A 27,279-nucleotide genomic window follows, 5' to 3' on the forward strand; every position below is an offset into this window, starting at 1 on the left:
GACCCCCAAAAGGAGAAGAAACTGAGCCAGGAATGACAAAACAGAAAGTTATGGTAGAGACAGTCTGCAGAGCCCCACAGAGTATTACCACATTGATCGCTGCTTCAGAGGAAAAGGAAGTGAGGTCATTAGAGGCTGAACTATAAGCTGCAATAACCCAGGGAAAATGGCTGCCTATAGAACTGAATGGGAGGCTTCGGGAAAATGGCCGCCGAACATGTGCTCGGAACGATCGGCCGCCCCATGCAAGATGGCGCCGGATGGCGCCAAAACAGCATGTAATGTAGCCCACAGTGAAGCCAGATATGCATGCCCATAATAAAAATGGCGAACCGCGCGGTTTTTCCCCGCTGCGGCCGCCACACACATCGTCTGCTCCCCAGAAAAAAACACAGAAGTGACACAGGGGAAGGGGCCCCCAGCAATACACAGCCCCGCAGCGCATGTACAAAAGACCCCCGCAGGGATCGCCACAGGGAGCCCCACACAGGCACAGACATGGGGGACACACAGCAACACAGGACTGCCACCCCAGACAGAGGCCCCACACAGAAGTACTTACCTGTACCAGATGGCGTGGGGTGCCTCTCAGAACGGAAAGCCGCTGTCCTCATCTGACAGGGAATGCCGTTAGCCAAGGACATTGCACTGCAGCATCGCAGATGAGTCCAGTGAGGTAGCCACCTCACAGCTGCATCCCTGCTGCGAGCAGGGATGGGTCGTTCATAATGCCAGGACGAACCATGGCTGAACGCTCGATGGCGGGCTGGGGGTCCCTCTGACCCTCTGCCCTGGAGTATCAGGGCGGTCAGTCCGATTCCCAGCTCCGCATTAATCCATCTTCATCCGAAGAGTCGACTAAAAACGAAAGCTGACAAAAGAAACAGCTAGTATAACAAGAAAAACTGACATTTTTAAAAGAAAATCAAATAAAAAAAGATAGAAGGCTGAGACTGTAGCCCCAGCACAGGGAAAGCTTAACTACTCCTGACGCTAGGCAGAAACAAACTGAGTTGGGAGTGTCACTGCAGAGGGGGTATTGACCAGTGGGACAGCCCCCATGGGTGTGTATATGCAAATGTCTTTGTTCTTTTGACTAAGTCTTATGCCTAGCTACTCCTGCGGAGCGGAAGTCAATACCCAATAGTGATGACTTAGAGGAGGCGGCGACTGTCGGAGGACGTAAGAGAAAATGGGTTTTTGACTTGCCGTAAAATCTATTTCTCTGATGTTCATTGCCAGATACAGCTCTTCATCTTCATGACCATTGGGTTATACTGCCCCCTACAGGAGTAGGACACTAGGCAGAGAAAAAAAGCTTGGAACACTTCCTGCTATAGGTATTTGTGGGCAGATGTGGGGCACAGGCCGCAATAGACCACTGAGATGGGGGGAATGCGAACTGGGAGGGAGGAGAGCCCATGGGTCCGACCAACCCAGGGAGGGCCTGCATCCACCCCAAAACGCGCCAGGGGTAGAGGGGGAACAGCTACTTACCACACTAGGAACCTGAGTAGGCACTGCTCCGGACAGGACACTGCTCCATCGTAATGTGGGTGCTGTCGGCCAGGAGGAAACGCTGCGACTCAGGCCGCAGCCAGTTTCTCTGCGCCTTCGTGAGATGTTTAACTCGCAGGCCAGCCCCTGTCCAGTGGGGCTACGTCACGGCCGACCTAGCACAGAGCTGGGGGTCTGCACACGCTAGCTGGCCAGACTGGGAGGACCCTAAGGATCTAGATTATCCAGTGTGTTGTCCAGTCTGGCACTTGATTGTAGATTCTCACAGGAACAAAATAATAAAATAATATTCAGCCAAATGCTTCAGAACTCATTGAACGGCGCTTCACAGTGCATATGGACAATGACCCGAAGCATACTGCGAAAGCAACCAAAGGGAAAGAAGTGGAATGTTATGCAATGGCCAAGTCAATAACCTGACCTGAATCCGATTGAGCATGCATTTCACTTGCTGAAGACAAAACTGAAGGGAAAACGCCCCAAGAACAAGCAGGAACTGAACACAGTTGCAGTAGAGGCCCTGCAGAGCATCACCAGGGATGAAACCCAGCGTCTGGTGATGTCTATGCGTTCCAGACTTCAGGCTGCAATTGACTAATTGACCAAGTGTTAAAAAGTGAAAGTTTGATTTATGATGGTTAATCTGTCCCATTACTTTTGGTCCCTTAAAAAGTGGGAGGCACATATACAAATTGTTGTAATTCCTACACCATTCACCTGATTTGGATGTAAATACCCTGAAATTAAAGCTGAAAGTCTGCAGTTAACCTTCCTAGCGGTATTCCCGAGTGTGGCTTGGGCAGGGCTGGCCCAAGACATTGTGCAGAATGAAATGCTGCCCCCCCCCAAAAAAAAAATCCACACCCTCCAAGAGGCCCCCACATTCTATAGGACTATGAAAGCAGTCAGAGGGGTGTGAGTGTGTACGGAGTAACAGCAGGAGCAGGAGAGCAGTAGACACTGGGCAGATGAGCGCACCAGGCTTTCTACTGTCTATAGTGCCACAGTGCCCTGCAGGGCTGCGGGCATGATACAGGAGAATGCAGTGCTGCGGGCATATTACAGAAGAATGCAGGGCTGTAGGCATCGTACAGGAGAATGCAGGGCTGTGGGCATGGTACAGGAGAATGCGGGGCTGCGGGCATGGTACAGGAGAATGCGGGGCTGCGGGCATGGTACAGGAGAATGCAGTGCTGCAGGCATGGTACAGGAGAATGCAGTGCTGCGGGCATGGTACAGGAGAAGGCAATGCTGCGGGCATGGTACAGGAGAATGCGGGGCTGTGGGCATGGTACAGGAGAATGCAGTGCTGTGGGCATGGTACAGGAAAATGCAGTGCTGCGGACATGGTACAGGAGAATGCAGTGCTGCGGGCATGGTACAGGAGAATGCGGGGCTGCAGGCATGGTACAGGAGAATGCAGTGCTTCGGGCATGGTACAGGAGAATGCAGGGCTGCGGGCATATTACAGGAGAATGCCATCCAATGACAGCACACCATGTCCAATCACACAGGTGACACGGGAGGGCACAGCATGTCCAATCATACAGGTGACATGGGCTGTAGACCTAAAGAAGCCATCCAATGACAGCACACCATGTCCAATCACACAGGTGATATAAGCTGTACACTTATAGAAGCCAGGAGCCGTGCACAACACACCGGCGCCCCTCCCCCCACAAATGCGCTCTATATAAAAGGGGAAGCCGGCGGGCTCCGGGCACAGGCCTAGGAGGACACTTGTTCCCTCACCTCCCCCTTCCCATACCGACCATACAGAGCCATAGGCCCCCGAGCCCACCGGGGTGAGGTCCTGATACCGCTCCAGCACCTCCCACACCGTCTTGTTCAGCTCTTGCCGGTAGAACCCGCTGCGGCTGCTCATATCGGTGGAGCCGGCCGGCACACAGCCCTGGCTGCAGTGGAGGAAGGAGGCGGGAGGAGGAGGAGATGGAGAGGGCTGGGGGAAGGGAGGAGGAGAGGGATCGGTCAGGTAAATGGGAACACTACTCATAACAGAAAACTCATACTCAGCGCCCCTCTCTAAGTGCCGCCTGGGTCCCATGGTCCCACCGGGACCCATGGTAGGGCCGGCCCTGGGGTTAAATTTCAGTGCCAAAAGCGGTAACCCCAAACCACACTCGGGGTACCGCCAGAAGCATCGCTGGATCCTGGTAGAGGGGTTACTTACCTTGTCACCAGAATCCAGCGATGTATGCGGGCGGTGTGCGGCGGGGGATCTTCCTCCCGATGCTCTCTGTGCCCGACTTCCATCTCCGGCGAGGTGACATTTGCAGGGGGGTGGAACCGGCGGCAAATTCAAAAGTAAAACACACCAAACACACTGATACATTGCAAAATAAAATAAATTCACATTAGATTGCCCCCCAGTGCCCTTTCCTGCAGTTTTACTGTACTTTTATATATATATATATATATATATATATATATATATATATATATATATATATTATATACGTATATATATATATATATATATTATATACGTATATATATATATATATATATTATATACGTATATATATATATATATATATATATATATACGTATGTGTGTGTGTATATATATATATATATATATATATATATATATATATATATATATACACACAGTATACTTTGCGGGACTGCGACATTGCGGCGGAAAAATCGGACCCTTGACTGGGACTTTTGGGGGTACCAGTGACATTTCTACAGTAATCAGTGCTATAAATATGCACTGTTACTGTAAAAATGACACTGGCAGGGAAGGAGTTAATTTTATTGGAGAGGGAGGGGTTAATGTATGCCTGGTGCTTATTAACGTGTGTGGTGACTGAGTGACACAGGGACAGATCGCATGTTCAGCTATGCTGAACACTGCAATCTCTCACTGTTTGTCACTTAGAGGATCTCCAAACTCGATTCCCCCGACAATCGGGGAAGAGCAGCGGCGATCGCCACCGCTCCTCCCCTGGCCCGACTCCCGCTGTGACTGAAAACAGCGGGAGCGTGCCTCCGGCGGCGCGCGAGCGCCGCCTACAGGGGGAGGAGTCCAGCGACGTAGGTGCAGTACAGTCCCAGTGACTGGTCGGCAAGTGGTTAAAGCCCAATGTTAGCTTTTAGAGCTTAGCAAAGTCAGGGGGGCATAAAGTTTTGGTTTTATTTTTTATTTAATAGTGCTCACTGCACTACCTTATACTCCCCATCAGCAAACCAAAGATTATAACTGCTGTACTGTGTTTCTGACACCCCCCACCCACCCTGAACAGACACAACTACTGCGTTCCAATAAGTAATGCTCATGCTCACTGTTAAACAGAATAGTTGGGACTGTGTGTGTGTGTGTGTGTGTGGGGGGGGGGGGGGGGGGGGTGGCAGTTTTTGTATGTCGCACTTGCTGGAGGTAGACTGCTGCTCTTATGCAGAATATAGTGGTCCCTTTATGTTACGCTTACCCCTTAACACCGGTGGTCAGGTGTATATATCAGTTGCCCCCAGGACTTATACACAATGCTATAGTGCCTGGCTATCACAATGGGGCAGGTGCGAACTGAGCAAAGCAAACATGTACTTGTGGTTGGAAGACAGGCAGAGTGGTTCAATAAGAGTCCAGGTACAATTCGGGCAAGGTTCAGAGCAATCAGGGTCCACTCTGTAGCGAAAAGGCAGGCAGAGTTCAGAGAATAGCCGATCCAAGGTCATAAACAGGGGAATTCAAACAGCAGAGCAGGACAGAGCTTGAGCACTTATTACACAGGCTATCTCAATCATAAGACTGCAGGCTTGGCTGCGTCAATCAGGTTTGGTCTCCACCCAGAGACTGACCACATTAGTCACCTTACAGGCAGACAGACAGGGAGAATGCATTACAGCCAAAACCAGGATTAGCAGCAAAGGCTACATGCTCCTGACACTTTTGTTAGTGGCCTAATGCAGAGGAAGTAAAGGGTTATTTGAGGAGCACTACTAACCACTTCCCTACTGTGCACTTTTACTCTCTTCCTGCCGAGGCCAATTTTCAGCTTTTAGCGCTGTCACAATCTGAATGACCATTGTGAAGCCATGCAACACTGTACCCAAATAAAACATTTTTAGTATTTTTTTTCCACACAGCTAGAGCTTTCTTTTGGTGGTAATCACCACTAGGTTTTTTTATTGATTGCTAAAGAAAATTTTGAAAAAGAAAAACATTTTTTATAGTTATACATTTTTGCAAATGGGTAATTTTTCTCCTTCACTGATGTGCTCTGATGAGGCTGCATTGGTGGGCACTGATGAGGCAGCACTGAAGGGCACTAATAGGCGGCACTGGAGGGCACGGTTAGGACCGATGACAGAAGCCGGTTATCGGCATGAGGAAAGAAAAGCCAATAACCGGCTAGTGTTTACATCCTGTGATCAGCTGTCATTACCTGATAGCTGATCATGCGGCCCTTTATCCGATCTGTGATCAGCTGAGTCCAAAGGACTTGGCCATCAAAGAGCACGTCACCCGATCACGGGAGGACATCCATGTACACCCTGCCAGCAAAGTAAGCCCATACTGTAGCTGTATTTTGGCTATAGCAATGCACGGGAAGCGGTTAAAGAAAAAATAAAAAACAATACTGTTAAAGAGTTATCTATTGATGCTGATTGATATTGCCTAAGCCAGCTATTCTCAGCCTTTTTAACCCAGAGAAACCCCCAAATAATTTTCAGGTCTTGGGGAACTTTTACTAAAACCAATGGGGGGGGGGGGGTCAATGGGAGAAAAAGCCCTTACATAGATCAGTAGGAAGCATGCAACCCTTAGGCCTTGCATACACTCGCTTTGATGTTTGAAGCACAATCCGCGTTCAGATCCTTCTTCAATCAGCAAAAATGGGAGTAAAGCCCCGTACACACGTGCAGAATGCCACCCTTACAGACATAAGTTTCATTGGTGTCATGCTGCTTGCTTTGCAAAATGGCATTGACCCTGGAACTATGCAGACACCTTCAAATGGGAAGTCAATCAGCCACACTTCAAAGAACCCCCAAACAACTTCTGGGGGAACCCTGGTTGAGAATGGCTGGCCTAAGCCATAACATCTTAAGCTACAACTGAACTTTAACGTGTAGATGAACCTCCTGTGCTTTAGCCATATAGCGTACAACAAGCATGTAGACTTGGGGCTCCAACTTTCCTGGTCTGCACACTTGATCCAGGTCAGGCACTCTGAAAGTATTGAAGCCAGAATGAGTCAAGCAGCTAGCATGTACATAATTAAAGGTCGGCATTGGCAGCCCCACATTTAAGGTTACAAAAATAAAATAAAAAGGTACAAAAAAAATAAAAAAAAAAAGGTACAAAAAAACCTTCCTTACTTCCAGGAAAAAGCTATGTAATAAACTGCACCACCACAAATAAACTACGCAAGGTTAGACGTTTGCAGGCCTCATGTACGTTTTCTTAAAAATGCGGCATTGGACACACTTTATTAAATGCTAATCAAAGCGCCTGTCACTAAATAAAATGGTTATCTTACAGTCCTTTTCACATGTTGTGTTTGCTTTGCTTCATAAATGATACCCCATGTCGCTTTCTTAGTGCTTCAAAGCCTCTCCAAAGCATCCATAGAAGTCTATAACAACGCTTGCTTATAGCACATAAAGCTTTTGAGGGGCTTTTATTCAGCAAAATCTTCCCTTTGTTTTGGGGGTATTGCAGGTATGAGATATCCCAGGATGCATTGGGAAACCAACAATGAACTGGAATGACGTCATCAGCAGTCACTTCTAGTTCATGTTTATATGTTCTGGTAGTGTCTGGTGCAGATGTCACATCTGGTGTACAGCATGGAGCAGAAGGAAGGTGAGCGGGGTCTGGACTAGAGCGCAGCAACTAGCAGACGGCACACTTGGTGTGCAGTATGGGAACACTATAGCAGAAGGTGAATGGGACTGGAGTGCTAGGACTGAGCGGCGGAGGATCAGCAGAGCTGGAAGATCAGAGCAGGAGAAACTAGCAGATGCCACACGAGGTGCACAACGTGGGAACAATATAGTGGGAGGTGAGCAGGCACCGGAGAGAGAAGAGGATCAGAAAACCAGAGGATCAGCAGAGCTGGAGGTTACTACTGAGCGGGGAACCAGCAGCGCTAGGGGTTACTACTGAGCGGGGGATAAACAGAGTTGGGGGTTACTACTGAGCGGGCGATCAGCACAGCTGGAGTTACTACTGAGCGAGGGATCTGCTTAACAAGGATACTAATAAGCAAGGGATCCACTGAAGAAGGATACTAATGAGCTGGGATTCTACTGGGCACCTTTTAAACAAATAGAAAATAAACACACTCACACAGGGCATTTTTCAAGCATCAGAGAGGCATCAAAAAAGCATGTTGAGGAAATGGGTGCCTTAACCACTTAAGCCCCGGAGGATTTGGCTGCTAAACGACCAGGGGGTATTTTGCGATTCGGCACTGCGTGACTTTAACGGACAATTGCGCGGTCGTGCGACGCTGTACCTAAACGAATTTGGCGTCCTTTTTTTCCCACAAACAGAGCTTTCTTTTGGCGGTATTTGATCACCTGTGCGATTTTTTGATCACGCGCTATAAACAAAAAAAGAGCGTAAATTTTGCAAAAATAGCAATATTTTTCCCTTTTTTTTATATGAAATTCCCCCCCAAAAAAATGTAAAAATCAAAATTTTTTAACATTTTCGGCAAATTTGTTTTATGCTACCCATGTTTGGTAAAAAAAAAAAATCGCAATAAGCGTATTTTGATTGGTTTGCGTAAAAGTTATTGCGTTTACTAACAAAGGGAAAGATTTATGTCATTTTTGGTGTTTTTTTTTTTAACGAGTAATGGCGGCGATCTGCGATTTTTTTTGCGGGACTGCGACATTGCGGCGGACAGACCCGACCCTTGACTGACATTTTTGACACTTTTGGGGGTACCAGTGACATTACTGCAGTAATCAGTGCTATAAATATGCACTGTTACTGTAAAAATGACACTGGCAGGGAAGGGGTTAACTTTATTGGAGAGGGAGGGGGTTAATGTATGCCTGGTGCTTACTGACGTGTGGGGGGAGGTGACTGTGTGAGACAGGGACAGATCGGAAGTCCAGCTATGCTGAACACTCCGATCTGTCACTCCCTGTCACTGAGGAGATCCGCCCGCTTGTGTTTACACAGGCGGGCGGATCTCCACACTAGATCCCCGACAATCGGGGCAGAGCATCGGCGATCGCCGCTGCTGCTCCTCCCCTGGCCCGACTCCCGCTGTGAATGAAAACAGCGGGAGCGCGCCTCCGGCGGCGGGCGAGCGCCGCCTACAGGGGAGGAGTCTGACAACGTAGGTCTACGTCGTCAGAAGGGAACGAGCCACTTTGCCGCAGTACTATTCAAGTACTCAGCGGTAAAGTGGTTAAAGCGGTTTTAAAGTCAGAAGGTTTTTAATCCTAATGCATTCTATGCATTAAAATAAAAAGCCTTCTGTGTGTAGCAGCCCCCCTAATACTTACCTGAGCTCCATCTCGCTCCAGCGATCTCCACGAGTCCCTCAGCCATCCTGGACTCTACTTCCTGATTGGCTGAGACACAGCAGCGGCACAATTGGCTCCCGCTGCTGTCAAATTCAGCTATCCAATCAGGCGAGAGAGGGGGCGGGGCCAAGTGTCAGCTGTGTGTCTGAATGGACACAATGGAATGGCAAGCTGCTTGCTGTAGAGGCACTCAACAGGAGGGAGGAGCCAGGAGCACCAAAGAGGGACCCGAGAAGAGGAGGATCCAGGCCACTCTGTGCAAAACCAACTGCATAGAGGAGGCAAGTATAATATGTTAGTTATTTAAAAAAAAAAAACCCCATGAGACTTTACAATCACTTTAACTTGTACCTACAGGTAAGCCGTTATTAAGGCTTACCTGTAGGTACAGTGAATATCTCCTAAACTTGCACGGTTTAGGAGATATTCACACGGGATACAGCTGGTGATGTCACCAGTGCATGCCCTCTGAAGGGATGGCATACCCGTGCTGTACCTTCAAAGCTCCGTGTCGGGGCCAGGCATGACTTTATTGACGTATACAGCCGGAGCCCACAAACCCGTGAGGAAGACCGGGTGAAGTTTGAAGCGCTGGGGAGCCGTGACACCACTGCATTGGAGGGCTGTGTGTGCAGGTAAGTCTATCATAATGTGCTAGTATGCAGTACACATATTAGTACACTATGACTCAAACCTGCAGGAGACCAGTTTTTTCTTTTTTTTTCTTTGTAGTGGTGGTTTACTACCGCTTTCATTTTGCTGGGCTAATAATGCACCAAAAGTTACCCTTTTACCACACTCGCCCCAGCAAACCACAATGCAATGATGGCCTACCTTGGCATTTGTGGCAAGCTAAAACGCAGGTCTTTTGTGTTGCACTGGGGATGTGCACTGAGGATGTGCACTGGGGTAACATTCAAAATGAGTGAGCACCACGGTTCATGCATTACCGCTATACAACAGGCTAAAACAACATTACTGAAATGTAGAAGTGTCAATTAAGTGTAAACGTAAGTGGTGGAAATTCAGCAATACACCAATTACAATAAGAAAACAAAATACAAGGGTTTTTTTTTTTTGTGGAAAAAAATTCATTGATTTTGAGTCCCTAGTGTATAGTATAAAACAGCTTTGAAGTCCATAAAATGCTTTTGTTCGGTTAATACGTTTCCATCGAGAAGTTATCCGGTTATATAGAGAGAACTGAGCAGATCAATGAAAAATAAAATACCTGACATAAGGCTCAATTCACAAAGCTTTAACACAAGGATGAGAATTTTTATGATAGCCATGAGAATAAGGATCCTTATCCTGGTGTGTTACATTTGTGGAATTCGGGAAATGGAATGTACATCACAGCACCTGGGAGAAAATACAGAATTAGATTTACAAGTTCTTCCCTTTTCTGCATTTTTCCATGGGGAAACGTCTGACCCAAGGTGATCGCTCCTTCCTAGTAGGACGAGATTAAGAGCAAATTTAAAATTCCCTGCCACCCGCACCTCCTTCATGTCTCCTGAATATCAAGGTACAGTGTATAGGTGACATGTACCCCGAAACCAGACATTACCCAAATTTACCCCCAAACCTCCTTATCCCTATCTGGATATGAGATGGACATCCCACCTTTATTGGTTTATTTTACTTTTATTTGCCCTGTGACATCATCACCAGGTTTGTAAAGTTATTTCAGGGGCAGCTGCCAAGAGCGCAGTTCTTTTTGATATAGGCACGCTCCCTGAACTACATCTCCCAAGAGCCTTTTCCCTACACAGTGAGGCTCTTGTGAGTCAAGGCAGAAGCATTGTTTTGCTGGTAAAGAAATCAATGTATGCATGTGGGGAGGGAGATAACCTGTAGTCCAGCAGGCAGGGCTGACAAGGGTACTGCCCATGGTGTCATCATAGAAGAACCCAGGAAAAGTATTTACCTTAGGGTACACCTGTGCTTTATCCATGAAGCGTGAGGCAACACATTAGCTTTATAGGCGGCCTCAGCAGCAGCTTAGTCTCCCTCTTCCTTCCATTACCCTGTTGGTATTGGAGCATTTAACTTAAGCTCCTTCCTTTGCATCACAGTACTGATACTTGGGGATTGGCCCTACAAGCACCAGGAGTGGTCATATTGGGCATCCATAGAGCTGTCAGCCCTCTCTAATTGCGACTTGGGTGATTACGCATGGCTTCATCAGTACTCTTCTGATGTAGCTGCTGTCGGGGCCACCATTAAATTGCACCTGTTCTGCCCTCTCCTAGGAAGGTTCCCTTTAATGAATACCCCAGCATGAATCACTTCTGACAAGTTTTCCTGACACCAAGAGAAAAAAAGGTGACAGGGGAGGGAAGTTGCATACTAACACATTATGATATTGTCTTGCAGGTTTTTTTTTTTTCAGCAGTTTACTACCGCTTTAAGGTAAGTCTTTCATAACGTGCTAGTACCGTGTTTCTCCGAAAATAAGACCTACTGTGATTTTCGGGGAGGGCTGCAATATAAGCCCTACCCGAAAATAAGCCCTAGTTTAAAGTGTTTGAAAAATTCTAGAATCCACTCTTACTGCTTTATAAAATGTCCAATGTGTGTGTTTCTGTATTATATTTATGTGAAATACCTTCGGTACAGTGCTGCTCTGCGCTCAGCTGATCTCCTGCTGCTCTCCTCCTCTTCTCCCAGCTGTCAGCGGGGGATCTCAGCCCCTCCCCTCTGCAGTGCTTAGAGCATGAGTGTCCAACCTTTTGGCTTCTCTGGGCCACATTGAGTGTAGAGAAATTTTCTTGGGCCGCATATAAAATATATACTATAATTAAGGTATATAAGTAATAAAATGCTGCCACGCCTCCCGCACTAATTTAAAACAACTAAAGGATGATCAAATGAAATGGAATCAGTATACAGAGGTTTACTTCTTCTGAGAGATAATAAAGGAACACTCTAACCACCGTGGCCACTTCAGTGATTTGAAGCTGTCATGGTGGTAGGAGTCAGAAACACTGCACATGCTCCCCTCCCCTCTGAGGCAGCCTCTGCCTACTGTTAGTTGGAAGCTGCTGTGACCGTGCCCCCGACCCGACTTCCTTCCTCCCCAGCAAAAAAAAAAAAATTGGCAGGGGGCAGTGGGCCACATTGCCTGCGGTTCCGGGCCGCAGGTTGGACATGCCTGGCTTACAGCATAGGGTAGAAGAGAGCTCCGGCGGGTCACGGAAGCGCCGAACGGCACTCTAATTAAGGTATTTGGCACAAATATAATACAGGAAATACACACATTGGACATGATATACTAATAATAGAGTGGATTCTAGGATTTTACAAACACTTTTACTCGGTTCACACAGAGGATTCCTGAGAGGCAGGGAGGGAGAGGGCGAGAAAAGACAGCACATTATATGTTAAGACCCACCCCGAAAATAAGCCCTACTGTGTCTTTCGGCGCCAAAATTATTAAAAGACCCAGTCTTATTTTTGGGGAAACACGGTATGTGAACCACACTATCACATTATGTCATTACCTAGCAGAGAGGATTTTTTTTTTTTCTCTGCAAGGGTTTACTACCGCTTTAATATGTGTATTTAGCGGTCTGAAATTCAGATTTAGCCCCTGTTGACGGGTTCAAATCTCGTGACAAGTCGCACCCTATTGTTGGCAATAGCACGTGCCTGATGAAGGGGCCCTGCGTGGCTCTGAAACGTTGCTATATATTTATCATGTGACCATGCAATAAGGCTTTGGCCACACTTTTGAGGAATCCTTGGTGTGCTGACATTTCTTCACTGGTGTGCTGACATTTCTTCACTAATGGAACGCATACCTTTAGTTCCGGGTTCCGATTTGCTCTATTATTTCCGCTCTCCTCCGTCGCTATATATAGCGTGGCGTACCTTGAGACCACACCCCTTGACGACGTCTTTTGATGACGAAACACGTCGGATGGCGCTCATGGTGACGCACGCCGTTACGGGGAGGAGACGTGGCGGCCATCTCTTTGGTTATCCAGCACGACACGCAGAGAGGAACTTTCATTATCAGCCTTGATGCCTGTTTTTACTACGATACTGTAAGTGTTCCTAATCTTGTGTGGTAATAAAAAGTCTATGCAGTCTGCGCTATGAGAGTGTCCCTGCTTTTCATTTTATATCATACAAACGGTTGAATCTGTCAGTCCTGGACCTATGGGAGGAGGATTGTTTTTCACCTTTATGCATTTGGCTGTATTGGATCTCTGTAAAGGGGATCATTGCTATCTGGTAAGAAGCGGTGTTATCAGAGTGCTTGGTGGCGGTTCTCCGGGTCTATGGTCTCTCACATTTCCTTCAGTTTGAAGTGGACACAAAAAGGACTGCTTTTTTCAAATTTATTTTGGGACATTTTCTTAGATCTAGCGCCGCAGTTTTTACAATATTTCTTCACTATTGTCAGCAACGGAACTGTTCAAATCAGTTCAACGCCAACTTTGCGGTGCCACACCGATTTGCAAAAGAAGTTCCTGCCCTATTTTTGGCAATTTCAAGTGCATCTTGTACAAACATCTGTGCATAAAGTCACACAGATGCCAGCCAAGTCGCACTTACATGTGGCTTTGAAATCGTACAATTTCAAGTGAAGTTACATGATTTCAAAGCCGGATTCAGTGTGAACGGGGGCTTAGGACTCCAAAGGGGAACCTAGGTGTGAACCGAGCCGCTTCTGATCCTGAGAAGGTGATGATGTCTAAAGCAATAAGGGAAGAACAAATACTAAAAAACAATGGCACTAATGTAACTGAAATCTTCAAGGAGCTGAGTCACCCGCCAGACTTTCATGCTTTCATTTCATATTGGGAATCCCAGCTTGCTAATAAAACTTGAAACAAAGAAGGAGGAACGGCTAGATAGGGATTTCAAATATTCTCCATTTCCCCTCTGCCCAGGAAGAAACCAAACAAAAAAAATCTCATAACCTATAGTGCTTAGGAAGCATATAAAGCAAATTTCCCAGCTGTCACTGCTGCCTACTTTCTGACTCATACCTGCGGAAAGGTGATGTTTAACTTCAATTCTAATTAAAATAAAAATCTAATTAAAATAAAAATCTTTACAATTTTCAGACAAATACAGTATTGGTATAAGACAATTTCACCAATGCAATTCATTTTTTGTCCCTTTTATTTGGCTTTGTATAGATGTCCCCCCACTTGTCCCCATGTGCTTGTTAAGTTCAGTTACACCCTAAAGGTCAAAAGTTTTTGGGCATCTGACCATCACCCCTTCTCTATGGCCAAAAGTATGTAAAACACCCCTCACAATGATTGGATGAAGGTGTTTTTACAATGAAGGGTGTAGTTAATGCTTCAGCATTCAAAATGCATTTTAAACAATTATAATGCTGGCCATACACTAGCCGAAACATGGTTCGAAAAAAACTGTCATTTGGTCCGTTCATTCGTTTTTCGTTCAGTTAATGGGTACAAATAGAAAATCGTTTTTAACTTTTCAGAGCCGAAAAATCAAAGGAACAGTTTGGAAAATTCTGCAGAACCAACGATAAATTGAAAGGTTAATGTGTTTCTCGCTCGAACTGTTTGCACTAGGCATATGTGACAAACTGAGCGAAAAACGTCCATTGAACGATTTATTGTTCGAAATTCGGTCATTACATGATGGCACGATCGTTGATTCTAAAAGGAGTTCGAACTATTTTTTGGCTAGTGTATGGCCAGCTTAAGTTTGCAAACTTTCTGTTCCAGCAGGACTGTGCACCTGTACACAATGGGGTTGATTTACTAAAACTGGAGAGTGCAAAGTCTGGTGCAGTTGTGTACAGAAACCAGCCTCCATGTTTAAGCCCTGGTTCACACTGAGGGCGGGTTTGAAATCGCATGAGTTCAGCTGAACTCGCACGATTTCAAACCCACATGCCAGCGCGAGTTTGGCGGCGATTTGACAGACATCTGTGCGGGTTTCTGCACAGATGTCTATTGAAATCGCTCCCTAAGTCGCCAAAGTAGTGCGTCTCACAGATTCAGAAGGTGCCGTTGCAGGCAATAGGCTCTGATTTGGCATACGATTTGACATGTCAAATCGGCCCTATGTGAATGAGGGCTTATTGTCAAAGCTTAATTGAACAAGCTAAATTTAGAAGCTGATTGGCTCCCATGCACAGCTACACCAGATTTTGCACTCTGCAGTATTAGTAAATCAACCTGAAAGCCTGCTTTATAAAGACATGCAAGTGTCCAAGCAGCACTCCGCGACACTTTTTTTCCCCCCTGCAGTTTCAATAAACTTTATAGACATCTGGTCAACCTGACATGTCACTTTCTGCCAGATGTAACTCCTCTGATGTGTTTTACACAAATCTGGGCTTAGTCATAGGGCCACTGGTGGAGGAGTGGCATTTGGCAGGTAATGACATTATTCACATTGATACCATTCGGTTTCAATAAAGTTCTGTGATTGAAGGGAAAAAAAAAGTGTAGTGCTGTGCAGTTCGGCTTAGCAGGGAGGAGGTGGATCCTGGAAGGCGGACCCCCCCCCCCCCCCAACAGCCAGTTGCTGCTTAGGGTAATTTAGAGTGGTGTCATTCGGAGCCCATATAGACATGGTTTGAAGAGTTTGGTGTGGAGCAAAAGGTGTCAAACTGGCTGCCCTCCAGCTGTTGCGGAACTACAAGTCCCTTGAGGCATTGCAAGACTGACAGTTACAAGCATGACTCCCACAGGCAGAGGCACGATGGGAGTTGTAGTTCCGCAACAGCTGGAGGGCCGCCAGTTTGACAACCCTGGTCACTCTAGTGGCCTGCACAGAGCCTTGACCTCAACCCTACTGAACACCTTGAGGATAAACTGGAATGCCAGCCAACAACAGTACCTGTCCTCACAAATGCTCTTTTGACAGAATGTGCACAAATCCCTACAGTGACAACTCATATTAAAGCCTATGGTTTTGGAATGGGATGTCAAACAGTAGGTGTGATGGTCAGGTATCCACAAACTTTTGGTTACAGTGTACAGCTTTTCTTTCTTTTTTTTTTAAACTTCATTTATTTTGAAGTAGACAGGTAAGGAGCAGCAGTTTCCCACGGTCATCTGTCAATTGTATGACCCCATTCTCCTTCTGAATTAGCTGTAAATGCCTGAGAATCCCCAAAACAAAAGGTTATGGAAATTAATGTCAGTTTAAAGTTTCTAACAAGGAGGAGGAACCTGCAGCATGCCATATAAGATAAAAAAAAAAAAAAAAAAAGTCTTTACAAAGGGGCCAAATCTTACAATAAACTGATTACGGAAAGTTTGATGGCAATTACAGAAGACTGTCTTATGGAAAGTGCTATTAAGGACTACATCGTTGTGCCATCAGTGTTGCGTGGCTGGAATCCTTCTCGGCGCGGACTGTTGAGGTCCCCATGTGTAGTTACGACACAGCGCACCAGAAGTGTGTCGTTTTTAATGTACATCCGCTGCCTGAGTGCCTGAAGGTGCATAAATGTGACATAACCAAAGCCTTTGGGGTTTCGAGGCATGGTGGGCCTCTGAAAGGCCAGCAGCTCTGGTTTGGTGTCCATTACCTCCTCTTGGTCTTGCAAATTGGATCCTTCTGATTGGTCCAGGATGGACAGGCGGATGGTTCCCTGAAAGGGCCAGTGGAGGAGATTGTCGTACTCTCCTTGCATTGTGTGTACAAAGAGGGAGATATAGTTGGCACAGCGAGGGGCACTAGGTAGCTGCAGGTGAAGGCGCAGACAAAGCTTGTAACCTGGCTTTCCAGTGTAAAATCCTGGACTGTGAATGACTACTGGTTTCTCCTCCTCCTGGTTTTTTAGGTGGGCACTAAAATGATGAATTTTCCAAACAAAGACACCATTGTACTGCTGAGCCTCCACCTCCACAAGCTTGTCCTCCAAGACACGGATAGTTTGCTTTAGATCGGTTACTAAGGCAGTCTGAGTTTCCATTTTGGCCATTAGCTCTCGGATCTGGTGGTCTTGCTTCACTAGGCGGGCCTCCAATTGCTCAACGGTCTCCTTTAACTGCTGCTGCTGCTCTTGATTGGCATCGCGTTGTGAAGAGATCAGACGAGAGGGAGAGGGCATTGTGTATATAGAAGGGGGCCCAGGCTCGAACTGGCTGGGGTCAAGCGGCATGCCGGACATGTGAGGGGTCGAGGAGAGGGATGGGCTGCAGCTCATCAGATGTTGTGCCATCATCCGCATGTGAGCCTGTGTAAACTCCTGCTGGTGCTGAGCCAGATCATCCCTCTGCATCTAGAAAGAAGAATAAAAGGCTTTAGCAGGTTTCTACATGCACCTACCAAATATTTTAAATTAAGGGTGTCCCACCTTTGGTCCTCCCTGGGTCACATTTGGAAGAAGAGAAATTGTCATGGGCAGCACATAAAATACACCGCTCATCCCAGCACTGCCCCTATACCCGGCCATGCAGCATTTACGCGCCTGGCACCCCTGCATTCCCTGCTGCAGATGCAATTGCAAACATGGCAGCTCCGGCATCCCTGCAGGAGTGCATTTGCCTGGCTTCACAATGTAGGCTGCCACGGCTGCTTTGTTTGCATAGTATCCCTGACATCCCTCCAGGTGTGCATTTGCCTGGCTTTTCAATGTAGGCTGCCACGGCTGCTTTGTTTGCATAGTATCCCTGACATCCCTCCAGGTGTGCATTTGCCTGGCTTCTCAATGTAGGCTGCCACGGCTGCTTTGTTTGCATAGTATCCCTGACATCCCTCCAGGTGTGCATTTGCCTGGCTTCTCAATGTAGGCTGCCACGGCTGCTTTGTTTGCATAGTATCCCTGACATCCCTCCAGGTGTGCATTTGCCTGGCTTCTCAATGTAGGCTGCTACGGCTGCTTTGTTTGCATAGTATCCCTGACATCCCTCCAGGTGTGCATTTGCCTGGCTTCTCAATGTAGGCTGCTATGGCTGCTTTGTTTGCATAGTATCCCTGACATCCCTCCAGGTGTGCATTTGCCTGGCTTCTCAATGTAGGCTTCCAGGGCTGCTTTGTTTGCATAGTATCCCTGACATCCCTCCAGGTGTGCATTTGCCTGGCTTTTCAATGTAGGCTGCCACGGCTGCTTTGTTTGCATAGTATCCCTGACATCCCTCCAGGTGTGCATTTGCCTGGCTTCTCAATGTAGGCTGCCACGGCTGCTTTGTTTGCATAGTATCCCTGACATCCCTCCAGGTGTGCATTTGCCTGGCTTCTCAATGTAGGCTGCTACGGCTGCTTTGTTTGCATAGTATCCCTGACATCCCTCCAGGTGTGCATTTGCCTGGCTTCTCAATGTAGGCTGCCATGGCTGCTATGTTTGCACGGAAGCCCTGGAATCCCTCCAGGCGTGCATTTGCCTGGCTTCTCAATCTAGGCTGCCATGTTTGCATAGCAGCCCTTGCATACCTCCAGATGTGCATTTGCCTGGCTTCCTAATGTAGGCTGTCATGGCTGCTATGTTTGCATGGAAGACCTGGCATCCCTCCAGGCGTGCATTTGCCTGGCTTTTCAATCTTGGCTGCCATGTTTGCATAGCGGCCCCTGCATCGCTCCAGTTGTGCATTTGCCTGGCTTCTCAATGTAGGCTGCCACGGCTGCTATGTTTACATGGCGGCCCCAGCATTCCTTCAGACGGGGCTTGGCCGCATGCTAAATTCTCTCGGACCACATGCAGCCCGCGGGTTTGACACCCGGTTCTAAATTTACAACAACGAAGCAACACATACCAAGGTAAGACACTGCTCAAACCAACCCAGTGCTATCAGTGTGTGTGGCTTCAGCCAGCGCTGCACCGGTAACGCCCTCTGGTGTTTTGTGCCCCGTCCATCGAAAGTTGGTCACAGAGGCCACATCAGGGGCGTGGCTGAGGCCACACACTATGGTAGCACTGGGTGCAGAGATGTATAGTAACTAAGTAGAACTACTTCACTACTGTACTTAAGTACCGAAAGGCGGTATCTGTACTTTCCTAGAGTAGAATTTTTTTCTCCTACTTCCACTTTTATTTCACTACATTTTTTCAATGATTTCAATACTTCTACTCCGATATTTTTTTTTTTGCGCTGCATAGTTACTCGTTACTATTATAAAAATGACCACTGCCAGAACAGTAGATGGCAGGTTTCATGAAGCTCAAAACATGTGTATTATCAGCGCATACGAAAATAAATGCTACTGTATGTATAAATAAAAGCTGCATTTGAAATAATAAAAAACAATATGATGTTCAAACTTTTGAGTTCTTTCTTTAATAACTACATAACACAGTACTTGTACTTTTACTTTCAGTACTTGAGTAGCAAAATTTTTTTAAAAAACTACTTGCAATACTTAAGTACAAAAATTGTTGAATACTTTAGTACTTCTACTCAAGTCAATTTTTGATCGAGCACTTCCACTTCTACTCAAGTCACTTTTTGATCGAGCACTTGTACTTTTACTCAAGTATGGATTTCGAGTACTTTATACAACTCTGACTGGGTGGGCTTGAGCGGCATCTTACCCTTGGTATGTTTACACTTCTGGATTAGTGCACAGACGCCCCCTCCAGCATTCTGAAATTTGTCCGGGAATTCCTTCAACCTCCAGCTTTGAGTGGTGCTACAAGCCCAATGTGATCACCAATGCAACACGTCAGAACTCAAACTTACCCAACAGACTATTGTACTTGGATAGTTCAATAGATAGTGATATTTACACGCAGGGTCTGGCTTGCCTTTTAAGTGAACCTTGGCTTTGCCTGCATACGACAAAGCAGCAGGTTCGTGTTAACCTCCTCACCTACTTCCCAGCGGCACCGGCTGTTGGTAGAAAGGTCTGCCCAGTGTAAACTGTAGAAAACCAAGAAATATCACACAAATGGGTTTAGTGCAAAAGAAACAAGGAAAATGAAAAGGATGCTTATAACGTCTAATAGTCCACAAGTAGTTAACTCCAATTCCATCCTGAAACACTTTGCTGCAGCACCTCAAAAGACTGAAGAAATTTCTGTAAAAAGCAAGGGAGCACCAGAGGGCGCAAAACTAAGTATAGTATTAAAAAAATGCTAATGGGTAAAAAGTCAAACGGAAACTCACATAAGGGTGATGAAATTAGTGGCTGTAATAAAAAAGAATCCTAGTCACAGCAGCTCCACTCACAATGGGTATACATCAGTCCATGCGAGGAAGCTGGATCAGCTCTCCTTGGTACTGTAACGCCCTCTTGCGCCTTTCAGCGGCTATGACATCACTTTTGGTTCAGGGCTGCATTCCACAGAGGTCCCTGCTTCCCGGTTACAGAACAACATCTGGCCAGCGGCGGTGGTTTGGCTTCCTGACATGGACTGAATTATACCCTTAGTGAGCAGAGCTCTTGTGGCTTGCATCTTTAATTAAAGGTGCTGTTTTTATCACCCTTATGTGAGCTGCAATTTGTCTTTTTAGCCATTAAAAGTTTAATACTACACTTAGTCTGGCGCCCTCTGGTGTTCCCTTGCTTGTTTCAGTTATGGAAATGGAGTTAAAGGAGAAGTTCAGCCAAAGCTTGTTTGGCTCTACCACTCCTGTGGCTCTGGACTCCTGTGACCTATTTACAGCTGAAGCCCGCTGTCGGCCGGCGTCACAAAGCTGGCCCAGGCTCGGGTAAGATCGTGACAATGAAGTCAGGATCTGCCCACATGCCTGGATTGGCACCCGGCTCAGCCTGTCAGCGATAGCCTCTCTCTCAGCTCCCGCCCTCTCCACAGCCCAGCCCCCCAGTCACCAGCTCTCTTCTCAGGAAGCTCTGAGAACCGAGCGATTGGCGGTGTTAGAGCCGGCGGGGGGACAGATGCTGCATCCACCTAGGTAAGCATGAGTCAGAAAGAAAAACTGACCCCATACTTCTCTTTCAACCCCTTGTGGACTATCATAGACATTATAGGAATCCTTTTTATTTTCCGTCTTTCTTTTGAACTGAACCTTTTTAAGGTTTCTTAGCTTTCTATAGCTTACACCGGGCAAACCTAGTAATAAAAGTCTGGCGTCCTCTGGTAATATCCAGTGTAAGCTATGAGTCTTTTAAGTTGTACCCTTAACAAGGCTATATGCTTTCCATGTGGTGCTCACCCTACAGCCATCAGATAAAGAGAGTGACGACCTTAAAAATTCCAAAAACAGAAGCAAAAACGTCTCAAAATAGCTAAACAGGCAATGATAGGCCACTCTAGGTAATGTCAGAGCAAGAAAAGTTGCAGCTTGCTACCAAACCCCTTCCCCACACATTCCTATTGGCCCATCCCTATGATTGGCAATGTTACTTACCAATATGAATGTGTGTGGGGGGGACAGGAAGGTTTGGGAGGCTGCTGCAGGAATTCCTGTACTTAATACCTGCAATAGTCTTCCCCTCTTACCACTATGTCACAGAGACTCAAAGCAGTACCATTGTGTGAAAAGCTTCATCCTCACCTTTTCGTTACATCCAAACTGGCTGAAGATACATGGAATAGGGGCCTTTATACAGTCCATGCTATAGTGACAGGCCATCTGGAAAAGAACAATGAAATTCTTATTTGTACTTATTACAGATTCCTACAAATGATAAAAAATTGACAGTAAAGCATAATTTTACAACAAACATGTCTATACTTACCTGCTCTGTGCAATGTAATTGCACAAAGTGGCGCCGAACCTTGTCTCGGGTCCCCTGTCGGCGCTCTTGGCCCCTCCTCTGTCCAGTGCCCCCAAGGGAAGCCGCTTCCTTTAGGGGCACTTGTGTGTGCTCGCTCCTGAGCCCGAATGCTGCATCTACAGACACAGACAGCATGACTCTGCACCGCCCCCTCATCACTGGTTTGATTGACAGCAGAGGGAGCCAATGGCTCCTTGTACCCCCAGTAAAGCCAGTGAGAGAAGGAAGTTAGGGGAGAGAAGAGCTGAAGATGTGCACAGAGCTGGATCAAATAAAGGGATCAGGTAAATATAAAAGGGGTGGGGGGGGGGGGGAGTGAGGGGGTGATACTGATGCCTAAACATTTTTTTACCTTAATGTAAGTAATGCATTAAAAGCGGTAGTAAACTCTAATGACAAAAAAAAGACAAAGATATAATGAGCTAGTATGCAAAGCATACTAGCTCATTATGAATTACTTACCTTAGAACGAAGCCCCGACACGGACCCCCGGACACCACTGTGGGAGCGGACATGATCCCACGACGTCTCTTCTGGGTTCCGCGGCTCCGGCCACTCACAGCGCGGGAGTAATTTTCCGGCAAGGAACTCTGAAGGTCCGCCGGATCTTCAGAGCGCATGCGCCGCACTCGTGAGCGGCTGCATGCAGTGGTAATATCTCCTAAACCGTGCAGGTTTAGGAGATATTAATTGTACCTACAGGTAAGACTTATTATAGGCTTGCCTGTAGTTAAAAGTCCAAAAAAGCGTTATACTACCGCTTTAAGGTAAAAAATGTTTAGGCTTTAGAATCCCTCTAAATGTAAAAGCAATAGGGCCTCTGTTAAACTTCAGCTTCAGTCAATGGCATCAGCTTGACGTTAGTTTGAGACCCTTTTGAGTTAAAGTGATATTAAAAAGGTAAAACATTTTATCAACCACTTGCCCTCCGGAAGATTTACCCCCCTTTCATGACCAGGCCATTTCTTGCAATACGGCACTGTGTTATTTTAACTGACAACTATATATATATATATACACATACATACATACACACACATATATATACACATATATATATATATATATATATATATATATATATATATATATATATATATATATATACACATACATATATACACATACATACATACTTTTTTTTTTTTTTTCTACTTTCGGCTAGAACACATATCCTATAAAAAAAAAAATGAAAAAATATCAAATTTCTTCACACATTTAGGCCAATATGTATTCTGCTACAAGTTTTTGGTAAAAAAAAATAAACCCAAAAAGTGTATATTAACTGGTTTACGCAAACGTTATAGTGTCTACAAACTAGGAGATATATATACAGGAATTTTTATTTATACTAGTAATGGCAGTGACCAAAGACTTATAGTGGGACTATTGCAGCGGACAGTCTGACATTAACTGACACTTTTTGGGAACTAATAACACCAATACAGTGATCAGTGCTAAAAATATGCACAGTCACTGTACTAATGATACTGGCTGAAAAAGGGATAAACTTACCGGGCGATCAAAGGGTTAATGGTTTGCCTTGCCAGAGTGTGTGTACTATATGTGCTGCTTTTACTAGGAAAGGGAGACAGATTTTATTCCCTTCAGGGACACAAAATCCTTCCCTTTCCCCGTCAGAATGGAGATCTGCCTTGTTTACATAGGCAGATCTCTGTTCTGTGTGTTTTATCGATGATCGGCGGGTGCCGGCAGACATCCTGTGCCCAGCACCTGCAGGTCTGCTTCTGCTGTGATTAAGCCAACTTAAAGTGGTTTATTGGGGTTGCGGCTGAGGCTATTAGCCATAACCCCAGGATTTTTTTTTCCCAGCCGGTGATTCTTCTTCTAATTAACCACTGGATTGCTTTTAGAAGCAGCGGGAGGGGTAGAAAAAAAAAAATAAAAAAACAATTAAAGTGCCCCCCATCCCTCCATGCTCATAAGCCAAGGCATAAGCAAGTCAGGAACGCATATGTAAAACGGTGTTCGTACCAAAAATGTGAGGCATTGCCCGCATCCTCCACCAAAAAAAAAAAAAAAATGTGAGGCATTGCGGCGAACGTTAAAACGATAGCAATAACTCTAGCGCTGGTCCTCCTGTGTAACTCTAAACAGGTAACCTGTAAACATTTTTAAAGTGTCACCTATGGAGATTTTTAAGTACCATAGTTTGTCGCAATTTTAAATCATGACATGTTAGGCATCAATACGACGTAACATCATCTTTTATAACTTACAAAAAAATGGGTAATATTTTGTGTTTTTTTTGCATTAAAATGTATTTTTATTTCAATAGGTTTTTATTGAGAACTTTTAAAATGCGAAAAAGGTAACTATGTCAAAAGACCGTGATAACAACAGGTAATAACAATCTTAAGTGTCCATTCACACTACCGCGACTTGTCAGCCTGACAAGTTGCGGTCTGTCGCGGTCCATTGTGTGCTACAGGACCCGCTCTAATAGGAGCGACACAAATCACTCCGACTAAAGCTGGATACACACTATCCAACTTTTGTGGTTAGATTTCCTTCAGATTTACCTTTTCTATGTAGTGCAAGGGCCTGCCAGATTGCATACAAATTGAAAGTGAGGTTTGACCTCATATTATATGGTTTTGGTAAGTCTAAAGGAAAAAGTATTCAGAAAATCTTATAGTGTGTATGGCCCATTAGAAAAAGGGTCCTGTACTACTTCGGGGCGACCTCGGAGCGACTTGCATAGACATTCATTATATGAAGTCCGCACAAGTCGCGCCGAAGTCGCGGTGCACGCGACTTCACAGGTCGCCCCCGAAGTCGTGCCGCGTTAGTGTGAACCGACATTAACAGATAAGTGTTTGCTTGAACGCAGCATTTACCAAGCAAAGTATATAGAAGGAGGAAAAGAGATCCCTGAGGCCTGTAAGATTAGAAATTGAAAAGTAGTTTGTGGTGGAAATCTTATATTCATGCATATAAGAAGAATATATATCTAAGGAGAGCATCGTGCCCCTCTACTCCCGCTCCCACTCTTCGAGGCGGGGGTAGCCACCAGGTGTCCCATCGGGAGCACACTACACCCAGTGGTTGGGGGAGGTCTCCTAAAATGTCGCCACACTCGAAAGCTCAAATCAACTCAGAGAACAGATACCTAGGGAGTAAGATGAAGGTTGGGTAGAAGAGTGGAGAAGGAAGGGTAGGAACAAAGAAAAAAGGGGAAGAGAAAGATATGGGAAGAGGGGGGGGGGGGGAGCACATCTCACAAAGTTAGCACAGTATATTTAAAAGCAAGTATCAACATTGACAATTATGAAGTATGCCTCTCTTTATGTGCTGGTCGGGGAAAGCGAGAGGGGGACCGGGAAGTGATTCACATCACTTCAGGGTCAGCAAGAAGAAGGGGAGGAGAGAAGACGCATGTCCACTCGGCTCCCTTCCCCTACCCGGCAGCACCCGCCACGCCGGTCCCACAGATTGCGGAGCCTGGGATACATGGCAGGGGGGCACTCATCACCGGGGAGGGGTTGGGGGTTTTGACCACTTAAGCCCCGGAAGATTTTACCCCCTTCCTGACCAGGGGGTATTTTGCGATTCGGCACTGCGTGACTATAACGGACAATTGCGCGGCCGTGCGACACTGTACCCAAATGAATTTGACATCCTTTTTTTCCCCCACAAACAGAGCTTTCTTTTTGTGGTATTTGATCACCTGTGCGATTTTTTGATCATGCGCTATAAACAAAAAAAGAGCGACAATTTTGCAAAAATAATAATTTCACATTTTTTTATATGAAATTCCCCCCCAAAAAAAATGTAAAAATCAAAATTTTTTCAAATTTTTGGCCAATTTGTTTTCTGCTACATATGTTTGGTAAAAAAAAATCACAATAAGCGTATTTTGATTGGTTTGCGCAAAAGTTATTGCGTTTACCAACTAAGGGAAAGATTTTTGTCATTTTTGTTGTTTTTTTTTTAACGAGTAATGGCGGCGATCTGCGATTTTCTTTGCGGTACTGCGACATTGCGGCAGACAGATCGGACCCTTGACTGACATTTTTGACACTTTTGGGGGTACCAGTGACATTACTACAGTAATCAGTGCTATACATATGCACTGTTACTGTAAAAATGACACTGGGAGGGAAGGGGTTAACTTTATTGGAGAGGGAGGGGTTAATTGTGTCCCTAGGGGCGTGTTTCTTACTGTCATTGGATGTGGCTGTGCGTGTAACAGCACAGATCAACGGTCCTACATAGCAGGACTGTTAGATCAGTACTTTTACACAGGGGAGAATGACAGGCGGCTGTGTTTACATTAGCCGCCTGCCTTTCTCCCTCTCTACCCGACGATCGCGAGTGACTGGCGGACATCGGGTCAGCCGGTCACACGCGCCGGCTTCTTCGGGTACGAGCGGGGGCGGGAGCGCGCCTCCGGCGGCGCGCGATCGCCCCTATTCGCTCCCAGGCTAGTGACGTACCGGTACGTCCCTTTGCCTAGGAGGGGCTGACCGCCGCCGTATATAGTCGGGCGGCGGTCGGCAAGTAAAGTAATCAAGCAGCTGCAGAGGCTCTGTTTCCATCTGATGTAAGGGTGACGTATGGACCTGGCAGCGAAAAGGTTAGGGTCAACTGAGAGAAACTTCCAACATAGCCAAAAGCAATGTGGTGGCATTTGGCAAACAAAACAGTAGTTTAAAAAAAGTAAAATATGCTTTCTAAAACTTAACAGGATGTCTCTACCTGATGTCGCACAAGGCCGCTGGTCTCACAATATTCACAAGTTACGTAGGCCAAAGGGCACTTCTGTTCATGATCCTGCATTGGGAAGTAAAGAATGAGGACTAAGACTTATTTACTTAAACGCATGTCATAAAAAATACCCATACAAGACTGCCTTTGTATGTTAGATTATGGAAAGACATTCACAAACAATCAGAATGCCAAATGGGCATGTGTCTACCTGCACATAATTCCCCTGTACAGTACACTGACTAATACAAATCCTATAAGCCCCACTCTCCTAGAATAGTCAGATGAAGGTGTTCATATACAGAGAGAGAGGGGCTATGTAACAATGCCATTGTGTGATGATGTGGGGAGACGGGGAGGGGGTCTTAAAGCAAAACGCCACACTCCTACTATGGCGTGGGTCACATGGTCTCTGCTGTGAAGGATTATAGTCCAGGCAGTCATTGATTGGGCACCCTAAAAGCAAGCATTTGACTTACACCTGGGGCCAAATTTAACCACTTTAATACACTTTTACCCCCTTCCTGCCCAGGCCAATTTCAGCGCGGTCACACTTTGAATGACAATTGTGTGGTCATGCATCACTGTACCCATATGAACTTTTTATCTTTTTTTTTTCATACAAAAAGAGCTTTCTTTGGTGGTTTTTAATCACCACTGGGTTTTTATTTTTTTGCTAAATAAATAAAAAAAAAAAGACAAAAAATGTTGAGAAAAAAAAAAAAAGCGGGTTTTCTACGTTTCCGTTAGAAAATCTTGCAAATCTTTCTTCATAAATTTAAAGCGGAGTTCCAGCCATTTCACTCACCTGTCCAACGGTCCAGCGATGCGGCCGCCCGAAGCCTCGATCCTCTTCCCTCTGGTCTCGGCGGCGCC

General features: G+C 45.9%; 2 protein-coding genes across 2 annotated transcripts in view; both read right to left on the reverse strand.

Annotated features, from left to right (window-relative positions):
• RAG2 (recombination activating 2) overlaps positions 1-27,279 on the reverse strand; it is a gene marked incomplete at its 5' end in the record, with an annotated part of 350,031 nt that overhangs the window by 138,184 nt on the left and 184,568 nt on the right. The window lies entirely within an intron of this gene.
• TRAF6 (TNF receptor associated factor 6) overlaps positions 16,037-27,279 on the reverse strand; it is a 57,336-nt gene continuing 46,093 nt past the window's right edge. Inside the window, exons 5-7 of the mRNA XM_082269805.1 lie at positions 26,395-26,469; positions 21,450-21,527; positions 16,037-17,275 (exon numbers count right to left, since the gene is read on the reverse strand). Of these exons, the coding sequence (XP_082125931.1) occupies positions 16,352-17,275; positions 21,450-21,527; positions 26,395-26,469 (1,077 nt within the window). The 3' untranslated portion in view covers positions 16,037-16,351. The remainder of the gene's footprint in view (positions 17,276-21,449; positions 21,528-26,394; positions 26,470-27,279) is intronic.

Source organism: Pelophylax lessonae (genome assembly GCF_965119305.1).
Source record: "Pelophylax lessonae genome assembly, chromosome: 10".
NCBI lineage: Eukaryota > Metazoa > Chordata > Amphibia > Anura > Ranidae > Pelophylax > Pelophylax lessonae.